At 43.2% G+C, this 12,438-nt stretch overlaps 1 protein-coding gene and 1 long non-coding RNA gene across 2 annotated transcripts in view; both read left to right on the top strand.

Moving 5' to 3' along the window:
- Window positions 1–12,438, top strand: part of LOC119432586 (5'-3' exoribonuclease 2 homolog) — a 38,739-nt gene that overhangs the window by 11,578 nt on the left and 14,723 nt on the right. Inside the window, exons 7-16 of the mRNA XM_037699749.2 lie at window positions 1,323–1,485; window positions 3,631–3,681; window positions 5,330–5,434; window positions 7,271–7,320; window positions 8,274–8,381; window positions 9,376–9,455; window positions 10,472–10,529; window positions 11,289–11,346; window positions 12,148–12,197; window positions 12,287–12,331. Coding sequence (XP_037555677.2) covers window positions 1,323–1,485; window positions 3,631–3,681; window positions 5,330–5,434; window positions 7,271–7,320; window positions 8,274–8,381; window positions 9,376–9,455; window positions 10,472–10,529; window positions 11,289–11,346; window positions 12,148–12,197; window positions 12,287–12,331 — 768 coding nt within the window. The remainder of the gene's footprint in view (window positions 1–1,322; window positions 1,486–3,630; window positions 3,682–5,329; window positions 5,435–7,270; window positions 7,321–8,273; window positions 8,382–9,375; window positions 9,456–10,471; window positions 10,530–11,288; window positions 11,347–12,147; window positions 12,198–12,286; window positions 12,332–12,438) is intronic.
- LOC125941542 (uncharacterized) lies at window positions 7,271–9,449 on the top strand. The gene is made up of 3 exons (XR_007464435.1): window positions 7,271–7,320; window positions 8,274–8,381; window positions 9,376–9,449. It is a non-coding gene; the product is annotated as an uncharacterized LOC125941542 (long non-coding RNA).

Raw genomic sequence — 12,438 nt, 5'->3', positions numbered from 1 at the left:
ACCCCAGGTGCTCAAAATTAACCCGGACTCCACCACTACGGCGTGCCTCATAATAATATCGTGGTTTTGGCACGTAAACCCCAGAATTTAATCTAACCATTTCTTCTCAAACAACTTAAAAATAGACATTTGAAAAAAGGGAAGTATATTGTACAATCTAATCTCATTTGCTGCATTGGAATTGACCATTTCATTAGTTACTGGAACACCACGGATGTCCCGGCGTGCTAGCTTAGTGACTATAACATTGCGCAGCCGCGCTCGAGGTCGCCGACTCGATCACGGTCATGGCGGCCGGATTTCGGTGGGGGCAAAATGAAAGAGCGTTCTGGTACTTAGGGCTCTTCCCTTTAAGGACGAGACGTAAAAATACCAATCAAAAAGTTTTTTTTTCTACCTGAATGTGCAAAACACATCCTGTATAAGCATAATCAACAAAAGGAAATACTTTTTCTCGGAAATGTTTTTTTTAGGAATACGCGGAAAACCCCAGGCAGGAAACTGGAAGTGGGCTTCACCGCAAGCCACCCGAGGCTTCGTTTTAAATTTTTTATAGACAGCTCTCATCATATGTGAACCATAGGTGTACATTTCATTTGCTTTGTATCACATCTGTGAAACCACTGCAGCTGGATTTCTTGCATCAGCCTGTCTCCTCTGACCTTGCTTTCAAAAGACATTGAGTCGCGTGCCAAATATCTTCTTTCCGTGAAGTGTTCCTTCTCGAAACCAACAAATGACGCTTGCTGCCTGTCATTCAGTGTTGGTCGAAAACATTTAGCCAGAAACTATCGTAATCAAACTGATACTCGGCAAGAAAAAAAACTTTTCCTGGTATGTTGCCTGTAGGCAACACTCGTCAATAAAGCGTTAAGTGCATGGGAAGGAACCCCTGGTGGTCAAAATTGATCCGGAGTCCCGCTGCGGCGATCCTCATAATGAGATGGTGGATTTTGCACGCAACACCCAAAAATTTTATTTATACAACGCCAAGCAGGTCACATTTAGCTCGAGCGACGGCTTTAAATAACATATATTAAATAAACTCTTGGTTTTAAGTTCCAACACGAAGGGATCTCATTATGAGATATGACCTAGTGGGTGACTCCGAATTATTTTGACTGCCCTTCAACGTGCGCCGAATGCGCAGTACACCCCAAGCGTTTCTGCATTCCAGCTGAATTAGAAGCAAGTCCTCTTTGAGGCCCTCTGTCGCGGATTTCGGACTACAACCTTCAGCGGTATTAACACAAAGGAACTTGCAAAACTACAACGCCATGCGTGGACATCTAAGTCGCCGTGGTCGCCTTTCCGGAACGCAGGGCACCGATTTCATGGAGCGGGTCACCAAGTCACTCCACTTCTACATTCACCAGCGGCTCAACTGCGACGACAGCTGGAAGGACGTCCAGGTGGTGCTGTCCGACTCAAAAGTTCCCGGCGAGGGAAAGCAGAAAATAATGGACTTTATCCGGACGCAAAAGGGTGCGTGTTGGCTTGCATCACCGCATCGTCGACGTCATTGTTCGTGTTTCTATTTTATTTAAACAGAATGCAGCGCAGTACAGGATGATGTTGCTGTACTTTGCTGAAATGAAAAGCGCCGGTAACGGCAGTTCTGGTGGCGACATTTTGTGGTTTCGATTTAGATTGCCACAAAAACGTTCTTGTGTTAAGCAGAATCACGAGGGCGAGAGACTTCTCGTGGTGGTGGAAAATGTAGCTGCGACAAGGTGTCAGCTCTATCGCACATTTTTTTTGGTGAAAATCTGCCGTGATGGTAATGTGTGCACATTCGTAACCTAACTCAACCAGCCAGTGTAGTTCAGTGACTGTGGAACTCTGTTGCTCTGCACAGGTTCTTGGGTTCAATTCTCTGCCGACGCGGCAGCACTTTCACAGAGACGGAATGAAAAAAAAATCCCGTGGACCAAGATTTGGATGAAAATCCACATCACGTGGTGAAAATTGATGCTCCCGCACAGTGCTGTCTCTCATGCGCTCTTTATTGATTTGAGACCTTCAACGCTATCAAACAATTGACGTCGCACAAAAGCCAGGAATATGGAACCTGAAAATACTGCGTTTCGATATTCTCGCATGTTCAGTTTTCCGGGGTGCACTTGCACAACCCGTCGGCGACTGTGTTCCTCCGTAGCTTGTTCATTATTTATTGTAAAATACTCGAAAAAAGTTCAGCAAGCACATGCACGTTATCTATCACCTGAGGAATTTAATGCAATTGCAGTTTGGAAAATGGTCTAAGTCGATGATCTCCACCACATTTGCACTGAATGAAACTGTGCCAATGTGGTAAAATTATTGTGAAACATTTGCTGCGAGAATACCGTGAAGCATTTTCTTGTTTATTACTACTCTGCGTGCTTTATTTTCTATCCGTGTTATCCTAGAGTGTCGCTTATGGGCAACATTTAGAGTATTTGTTGTGCGCCTCGTTGAGTCTGGTGCGGTGAAGTCGTGCTTGGTCTTGTCTACTTTGGCCTCGTAGTATGTTGAACGAAATTTCAAACTTCATTTATTACACTCGCCGATGGTATCAGTGTGCAATGTACATGGGGACTTGTAGCATGTTTTATGCGATGGCAGTCGATTGTCATCAGACAATCTATGAAGACTACTTTGCATGTGTACTACGACTATAGCTTCAAACTGCGGCACAGTCTTGGCCCGCGGCAGAACACTGCGTGCAACGAAAGTGCTTCTAACATTTTTTTAGAGCTACGGGCCTTAAGAAGTCTACATCATTTCTGGGGCTCTTGCGCACCAAAACCACGATTTGATTATGAGGCCCACCGTAGTCGGGGTCTCCCAGTTAATTTTTGACCTCCAAGAGATCTTTAACGTGCGACCAATGCATGGTATAGCGGCGTTTTTGCATTTCGGCCCCATCGAAAGAAGTCTATATGAATCATTTGAGTATATGCATGTTTATATGTGTGTGCACCGTCTGTGCGTTTGTCTGATGACAGAGAACATCGTATCCTTGACTCAATACCTGTAATTATCATGGCAGGCCGTCAGCCAGGCACATGACTCGTGCTTAAAAAGACAGCATCTCTCTCTCTCTCTTTCTCCTATCAACAACGGTAAACGTAGTGATAACCACAATATAAATATAAGTAGTTATGTAGCAGGCCCAAATAATCGAAAGTTAAGCCTTTATTGTGTTACTCCGTGGACTGTTCGCGTCCCGTTAACAATTCAAGTATCGCTTCGTGATGCACCGCTGTCTCACGCTGACGGCTTTCCCATTATGCATCTGCCTTATCAAGACAATGCGGTTCGCCTTTATCCGTCGCCTTTTTCATGTTCAACGCAGCATCGATTGTTTAGGTAGTACGGATTCACTGCTTGTACTAGTTTCCTCGTCCTTATGTAATAATGTTTCCCTCCGAACCTGCCCAAGTATCCTCCTTTATTTTCTACCTGTTTCTCACGATAACTCGCAACGTCGAGTGCACTTGAATCACCGCCTTACTGCTGTGGCATTAGAAAACGCATCCCAAAAATTTCGTGTCACAACTTCGTTGAGTTCTCTGTATACTGATGACCATCACATTTATTCGTCATAATGTGTTGCCTGTCTCTTCTTTTGAATTTGTTTTGCAGGCCGCCCCAACTACGACCCGAACACGAAGCACTGTATTTACGGTCCTGACGGTAAGCAGGTCATTTGTTCGACGTGTCATGTATTTTACATTAGAAAAAGGAGTGGGCAGGAAAACTTGGCGGGCGTCCTTCGAAGTTTGGCCACACTGGTTAGCATGCACGTACACGCAAGGCTTATAAAAGTACATTGAACACCAATTCAAATCACACTAATCCATGCAGTCGAACGCATTCAGAACTGTGCGGCTCGTTTCATTTTTACTAATTATGCGCGTCATGCCAGCCTCACGAGCATGAAAATAACGTTTGTGTGACTGGCCAGTAGGCCTGTCGTAAGTGTTGTCGCCTCTGCCTTTTTCATAGATTCTACCATTATTTACCTAGCACTGTTTTCTTTCGCCCAAAATGTGTCACCTAGGTTAGACAACAGTTTCAAAGTACAGATGCTAGCCTGCAGCCCGAACCTGTTCAGACAGTTTTGATTCCGTAACAGATGCGACGTCTTGAACCACCTTCCCACCTCGATCGCTCGCATCTCAGGTGCCAATAATTTCACTACTGTCATGTACTATGCTTATTGGTAAATATTGCTACATATGGCCTACTTTGTCAGACCACTCCTCTCTTTGACGTCCTCGACGCTTGAGTGTTTTCCAAACTAACAAACAAATTACATACATACATACATAAATACATACATACATACATTCATACATACATGCATACATACATATATACATGCATACATTCATACATACATGCATACATACATACATACTACATACAAGAATAAGTAGCAATAAATAAAGAAATAAAAGACAAAGAAAAAAAACACGGTGAGAACAAATTCCAACAGAAAGTATTAGGCAATTTCTAAAACAGAATTTTCTAACGAACACGAGTCAAGCAGCCAAAATCATTTGGTTTGTATTGAAGATATTAGGGTTCGGAACTCTAATTGTCTTGCTTTTCGAATTCTGCCAAGTCCAACAGACAATGGCGCCAAGGAAATTTACGAGTACGAACCGTACGGATATAGTAACAGAAAAAGCAAAATCATGACCTGTGTTTCGTTTCGAAGATAAGTGAAGCCGTCAATTCGCCTCTATCCGAATCCTAGCCTAAATATCCGTTATTCTCCAGTAATCCCCGTATCCAGTAATTCAGTAATCTTGTAATATCCAGTAATCTTGAACCCGTATAGATTATAAAATTACAGCTGATAAATTTTATCGAGTACAGGGAAAGAAACAGCCCGTTTTGAAGACATTTCTGGCGCACATCGATATACAGTTCTAAATGGTAGCTTCTAACGGAGATAACTCGCGTGTGTTGAACAAATAAAAAGGCGTTGTAAAATGAGCATCAGAAAAATAACGTCCCTCTTTTCAGGATGCGCCACTGTAGGAAGACATGAACTCAAGTAATTCTCAATCAGGCACCAAGGAGTTCTTTCTGATATTACTTTCCTGGTCACGCTCCCAACGACCCGAGTATGTTGACAAAGAAGGAATGAAACTGACGACAGCATAACTTTCAGCTTTTTTGGTGTGGGGAAAACTTAAATCATTGAAGTGACATTTGAGCATGCTGTACCGTTTTCACTACCTTTAATGCCACTTTGTCGCACGTTTTTTTTTTTTTTTGTAAAGTATTCACATGCTACGCTTGGCGTTCGGAATCTCTTCTTTAATTACAGCTGACCTGATCATGATGGGCCTGGTGATGCATGCCGCAAACATCACCATCATGAAGGAGGACCACCGCTTCGACATCAAGTTCTGTCGACTCTGTCAACAGACGGGTGAGCTCTGAGGCCTTGCAGACTCCGCGCTAGTCAAATGTTTATCATTCAAATGCGGAAACGTAACGTAGAGCGTTCTACAAGTGGTTACTGGTAACAACTGTGATGTGAGAATGTTGCTGAGCTGATGCGAATTGCCCAACAATTTTTTTTTCGTGCACAGGAAACACTATTTTAACATTTACAGCGTGCCGTATTTGACGCCGCGGTAAGGCAAGAGGTTGTGAATAAAGAAGGACGGTGCTATTCAATTGTCACAGGCGCACATTAACACATACGCATGTCATTGCTTTCCAAGTACGATTCAGGGATGGAATGTCTTTGCAGCATCAGTTCGTGTGAAGAGCAGCATGAAAATCTTTATACTTCATTACAAGGAAGCGGAACTAGGTTAATACAGATTTCTTCATGAAGAATTGCTTTAGGTTGTGGACCGTGGGCATCTTTTATTTACGCGTGAGTGTTTGTAAGCGCTTACATTCGATAGTGTGCGACTCCTCTGCGAGTGGAATATCTTAATAGAACGGCAACGGTAAAATTGAAGTGCGATGAACAAACAAACAAACAAACAAACAAACAAACAAACAAACAAACAAACAAACAAACAAACAAACAAACAAACAAACAAACAAACAAACAAACAAACAAACAAACAAACAAACAACAAACAAAGAAATAAATAAATAATAAATAAATAAATAAATAAATAAATAAATAAATAAATAAATAAATAAATAAATAAATAAATAAATAAAATTGTTCCTTAAGCACTTTTACAAAACAGAGGGAGGCAACAGAAGAAATCCGTGTCCCTTGCACTTCTTTGATAGACAATAAAAAGAAACACTGAATCAATGCACATTGATAGATCACGAATCTGTATAGACCTCGCAACGTTTGTTCTACGTAAAGTTGAATCACAGGGTGACTAAAATAGACATCCCCAGCTCTACTGAAGGTTTCGGAGGCCACGCTGTACCGGGAGGTACCTAAAGCTCCTCCTATGCACCATATAGCGGGCGAAATTTATTAAAGCCAATCCATTTTCGCTGTCGAAATCAAACTCACGACCTCCGGTTCAGCATCTCCTGTTAATAGCCACTGAGCTACCGCGAGAGAATGAGCAGGCATCACCAAGTACGCGATCGTAGCTGTAATAAATGGGTGAAATATCCTGCAAAAATATATAATAAAATTCATAAGAAAATGCATGTTTTATAAGTGTGAGTTTGAGGAAATGCGTACAAGCTAATATGAACTAGACGTGTAGCGTAATTAGGTGTGGTAGTACTTTCACAATGACGACACCCGTCATTTCAGGCGAGAACGTCGTTCTGTGGTTTTCTCGATTATCTGAGGCTTGGTTCTCCGTAACAGTGGCGTAACCTAAGGCTGCTCGGGAACTCTCATTTATAACTTTTTACCTTTACTTAATTCTGACCCTTTAGTCCCTTTGCATTCGTGCGTTCTATCTCCAAGAAGCAGAAACGTATCACAAGGAAACGTATAGATGGCTTGCAATGAGGTCATTGTAGCCGCCATGTTGGTGCACCGACACGATGATAAGCTGGGTCCGTAACGTCACGTGAAAGCGTTCAATAAGATGGATTGGACTGAAGTGCTCGTAGTCGCCATGTTGGTGCACCGACACGGTGATAAAGTGGGTGCGTGACGTCACGTGAAAGCTGTCAATTCAAAGGAAATAAATTCACAGCGCTTCCTAGGAAATGGGAAACGTTCATTCGGAACTTTAACGGTCAAATGCATGCGCAAATGATTTGAGGCTGCGAAAATAAGGAACGCTGAAATTACTGCGTCCTCAACGCTGGTGCGCAGGTCACGATATGGACAGATGCGAAGGCCTTCCCGACGACCGACAAGAACAGGTGAGTCTCCATTGGTCGATTCATTGTCGATTTTAGCCAATGGTGTTGCACTTTCAGTGTCGGAACAGGAGCTTGACCTTGCTACCCTGAGAAGTCCCCTTGTGGAGACGTTGGCTTCCAGCGACACCTGTAATTTGGCCGCTGTAGGCCTTACTTGAGCTGTTCTCTATAGCACAAAATCCGACACAACGCAGGTCTTAAAGCACGCATATGCAACGTATACCAAATAATATGCTTAAGGTAGGTCTTCATCGCAATTAAAAACAAAAACAACACCAGCAAAAATGTTTACGCAAATTTGAATTTCAAGGAAGGTTAAGATAACTTATCTCGCTTTTTAGACGAAATTCCGTGTAATAGTTGAAAAAGTAACGCGTCATCCATGATTCTCATGACGGCTTAGCAATCGTGGTGGCAGTTATATCATGTAATCCTATAGAAAATCCTAGGCTGATTATCTTTGCAGCAACACGACTTTTGCGCTATACTTAGGTTAAGCCAACAGCGGTCGAGTGATAGACTGTCGTTAGAGCCAACCTTTCCGCAAGGGCACTAGTGCTCGTTAAGGCAGCAACTTAGACAAGTTCCTTTCTGGGAACCAGCGACATATACTTGTTAGAGCACTTTTAATCCCTTCATGGCTCCCTCTTTTCATGAATTTGTCCTGTCTGGATTCACATGTCACAGCAAAATTAGACTGGTCGAGACATGCGAAAGCAGTAGTTTTTATTCCTATGCCGTTGCCAATTGTGCTTGATGCCTGGTTCATGTTTCTCTATGTTAAATGTTTGTCGCACAGCGCAGATAGAAGTATGCATTGCGGTCTGAAATAATAGAAAGGGGGACCTTTCGAACGTTTTTCCTGGATTTGTTTGCTGGTGCTATAGGCAGAGGTGAAACGCTGTCCTGTAATCTTTTTTTTATTTAAAAATTTTAATACTCTTGACACTCAGGCGCCCACACCCGAAGTGCCACTAGCCTTTGTCCACATCAACGTGCTGCGTGACCAGCTGGCACGTGATCTTCGAGTGCATGACGCACCGTTTCCGTTCGACCAGGAGGTATGTGCAGTCCGACACGTTAGCTTTTGCCCACGTCGCATAGCTTTTCGTTCGCTACGAAGCAGTGGTTCTGTGGCGTGTTGTTAGCACACGTTGGGTGTAGATAAATTAGAAATCACCGGTCTAGCGTTAACTGCAGTGGAGGCGATGACGACGAAATAGCGATACAGGACGACAGGGACAGACTAGTCACGTACCACGACATACTGACACACTATAAGAAACAAAGAGAAGCCATACCCACAACCGGACAAACAACCCCACAGATCTCAAGATACATATTGGAGAAGGTTGCAAACCAGAACCTTCAGAAACCCAGTACACCTAAGCAGAGTAAATTCCACACAATACCCAGAAGCGAGCTGCAAGCTCTGCAAGCACAAACACGCAGACATGGCGGAAGCTCCAAAATATAGCACATACATGTTGTAACCTACATCACGTTTTGCTCTCACAAAGGCCCAGCCTACTTTCTAAAGTACACTATCGTAGGGTTTCAAAGAATAAAGCACCACTCGTGAAACTATCACAGTGTATTTCCTGTGCGAAAATATCATCTTACACAAAAAATCAACAAAACTTGACTGGTAGGTTTTTCTTGGACCTTAATGGTTTAATACTCGCTGCAAGCACATCACGTATGCACGTGAGTTACGCAGAAATTCAATGTAGGAGGACTTGTGTTTTACTATAGCATATACCGTCCTCTAAGCGCAATGTCCATACGGATCATCGCCAACGCTCCCCCCCCCCCCCCCCCCCAGACGTCACACATCTAGTTCAAATACACTTACAGAAACTTATGAATCGTGTAATACTGAAGCTTAAAGCCGAAAGGCTATCGCATTCGTATAGATGGTAAGAGAATTTGCACTCTCAAACAAAATTTCTGCGTTGTCTAGAGAGAATACAATGCAAATTCACTAAAGCGCGCATGTTTTTCACGGACACAGCTTCTGGTCTCTATGAAACAACCTTGTACGCTCTTTTTCAGAGGGCCATTGCCGACTGGGTGTTTCTGTGCCTTATCGTTGAAAACGACTTCCTACCGAATCTGCCTTCCTTGTCAGTCAGGTAACATTGCCTTCTCTAAATGGAACCTCAAGGATCCAGGGAATGAGTTCCCTTTATTAGTAGTTGCATTTACCGAGAGATAAAGCACACACAAGATGCTGTTTTTGAAAAGGGCAGATACTTTATTGCCAGCAGCAGGTCGTAGGTGCAGCCGACCTGATTATAAAGATTATTCTTGCTTGCAGCCGCTTACTAGGGCGAGCAGGAAAAGAAAAAGACAATTACAAAAAAGACTCATTTGGTTGGAAAAACGGCCGTTTTAGTAAGGCAACTACTCTCGAAGTCACCGATAACCTTTATCTTCGTCTCCAGGTTGAGCGCATTGCGAAGTAGTTCGGCTATACCCGCTATCGAAAACGTTAGTCGAACTCTTAGCCCACCGACATCGCCAACACAAGCCAGAGTTAGCTACGACAACGTTAGGGCCACACTAAAAACGGCATCAACAAAAGGCAGCAAAAGCCGCCTTGGCTTGCCCTGGCGAGAACGTAGGGAACTGGCAATACTGAAATGGTTAGGCGGGGTAGACGCAAGAAGTGATGCCCGTCGCAATGTCGCTCAATTTCCCCGCTCTGTTTCGTGTTTGGTAATATTTTTAGCTCTGTTGACCCGGAGTTGGAAGAAAACGTGGTTCTTTCTAACGAACACATTTTTATTTCATACGAAACTAACCACTTAAGGCTGGTGTATCGTATAACCGAAAATTCCGTTTATGCAGTTTTCAATTACCGAGATTCTACCTTAATACAGTAAAACCTCGTTATAACGAAGTTGAAAGAGGAGTCAGAATCACTGCCTTGTATCAATTACCTCGGTATATCGATTAGCGCATGCACTGTAATAAAGATCTTTCTAAGGATTTCAAGGATAATTTCAGTCACTTCATTATATGCATTAATTCGTTATGTCCCGTTTCGTTATAATAAGGTTTGTCTGTATATCATCCTACACTTTTAAGTTTCAAGACATTCCGCAGTGCTTGCATGTGATATGCATGCACTCTTTTCCTAACGCAGTGAAAATGCCGTTGAAAGACTCGAGAATATCTACAAGGAAACGTTGTGCAAACTGAAGGTGAGCAGTTTTCATTACCTTCAAGGTCAAACGACGTAGGGGCATCAACCATGCAATCAGAGGAAAACTGAAGCTGAGGGGTCTTGATTCAAAGACATAGAAAGAGAAATCATGTTGTCACCGACAGCTTGGCAATTCAAGTTGGTTGCCTAGTCGGGCAAATGAGCAGAGTTAGTTTTTTGAAATCATGTTTGGGGCCGCTGACACCGCTGCACAAGGGCGTGGGATCAGGTCGAAGCCTTCGTATTTGGCGCGCCATGATTAAAGCACAGAAAGGATAACTACGCTGTACATAATATTGTACAATAAATTGGTTGTTTCAGAACAGGTTTCTTATTGGAAATAATTCAGGCCCTTAATAATAAAAAAATAAAAAATAACGCTAGTTGGGACACTGTATATTGCACCAAAGTGATCTACGCCGCTTTAAATAACCCCAGCTTAACAGGAAATTTTACAAATTTATTAAAGCCTTGTACTGGTTTCACTGATGCCGCGAATACTTCTCATGTGTTGGGCTTAGCTGATCTAACAGATAAAGTTTGCAGAATTGATCTTCGTTGTTGTTGTTGCACAGTTATGGTGTTGCATACGGTGTGCCCAATTTTTGCGAAATATCCATGAAAAAAAAAGTCTTTTTCATTTAGTAGTTGCCTTAAGCATTATTTCGGTGTTATGCGCTTAGAAAAGGGATGCGCTATCTTCGAATTAAGGTGAATGTGGCTGAAGCTCACAGCAGGTTTACCCACTCTTTTGCAGGGCTATCTTACGGAAGACGGACGCGTTCAGCTCACGCGATTCGAAGCGCTCATGAACGGTAAGCTCGAAATTAAAATAGTTTAATTCGTTGGAGCTTTGACACTCGTGCACACCGTGCGAAATTAAAGGCGTCACGATTTCATCTGTCAGTCGCGCTTCTTCCTGCCGCATGTGTTAACGCAGGGCTCTTTATTAATTTACTGAAGCTTTTACGCACGAAAACGCGTTTTTTTAACGGCACAGCCAAAAAGAGAAGTTCTCTGGCAAAAACGTCAGTAAGAATTTGGCGTATGTACAAAAAAAAAAGCAACCTTCACTGCACAATATAAAGCGATAGTAAGTGAGTTAGTGAGAAAGAACTGACATGGATACTGGAATGGAGACCCCATAAAACAACGGAGGTAATGAACAATGGAGAAAAAAAAAAACATTACTCATATTCTAGTGTGTGTTGTAGTCTATGTGAATCTAAACTGCTTTTGAAGCGGTGTTCTCACACCGGCGTGTCACGTGGCGTGACGCGTGCGCCAGTCGTCTCGGAAGATTTATTTGGCGCTGGCCCCGAGATTAGTAAGCGTGCTGTTGTGGCTTATGGTAAGCACGTCGGGCTCCGATCCCACCATCGGACACGTGATCCTTTTTTTCTTCTTCTTTTGTATGTAAGCCATTCGGCAAGACAGCAGGACCTGGCAGCCACGGCCATCATATTCCAGGAGTGTTGGCTAAGAAAGATTCGCTGCGAAAAGACTATTGCATTGCAACCCACTGCGATTTGTGGAAACGACTAAACATGCGAAGTGGTACATGTCCGCTCACTATCTTTTACGAAAATGACCGTAGACTTTGCACTTTTCCGCAGAGCTGGCCAAGTCGGAAGAGGACATATTTTGGAGGCGCCGCAGGAACGCAGTGAGTTTCCTGGCCATGACATATTCGGATGGACCCAGAAATTTCACGTATTAGATTGAGCAAGCGTTTTGCCTCCACTTCTGCTGTAGGTGAATGCCGCGGCGATCGAGCGAGAAAAGCAGCAGCTGAAAGTGGTGAGTGTCGCTCCGCGACTCCTTCAGTTAAGCCGGCAATTATGGACACAACTGTTTCGATCATACAAGTTTAGAAACTCAATTTCAAATTCGGGGCATGTACAGTT

This window comes from Dermacentor silvarum, chromosome 11, assembly GCF_013339745.2.
Source record: "Dermacentor silvarum isolate Dsil-2018 chromosome 11, BIME_Dsil_1.4, whole genome shotgun sequence".
NCBI classification, from domain to species: domain Eukaryota; kingdom Metazoa; phylum Arthropoda; class Arachnida; order Ixodida; family Ixodidae; genus Dermacentor; species Dermacentor silvarum.
The sequence above is the reverse complement of the archived record's forward strand: the minus strand, read 5'-3'. Positions and strand labels throughout refer to the sequence as shown.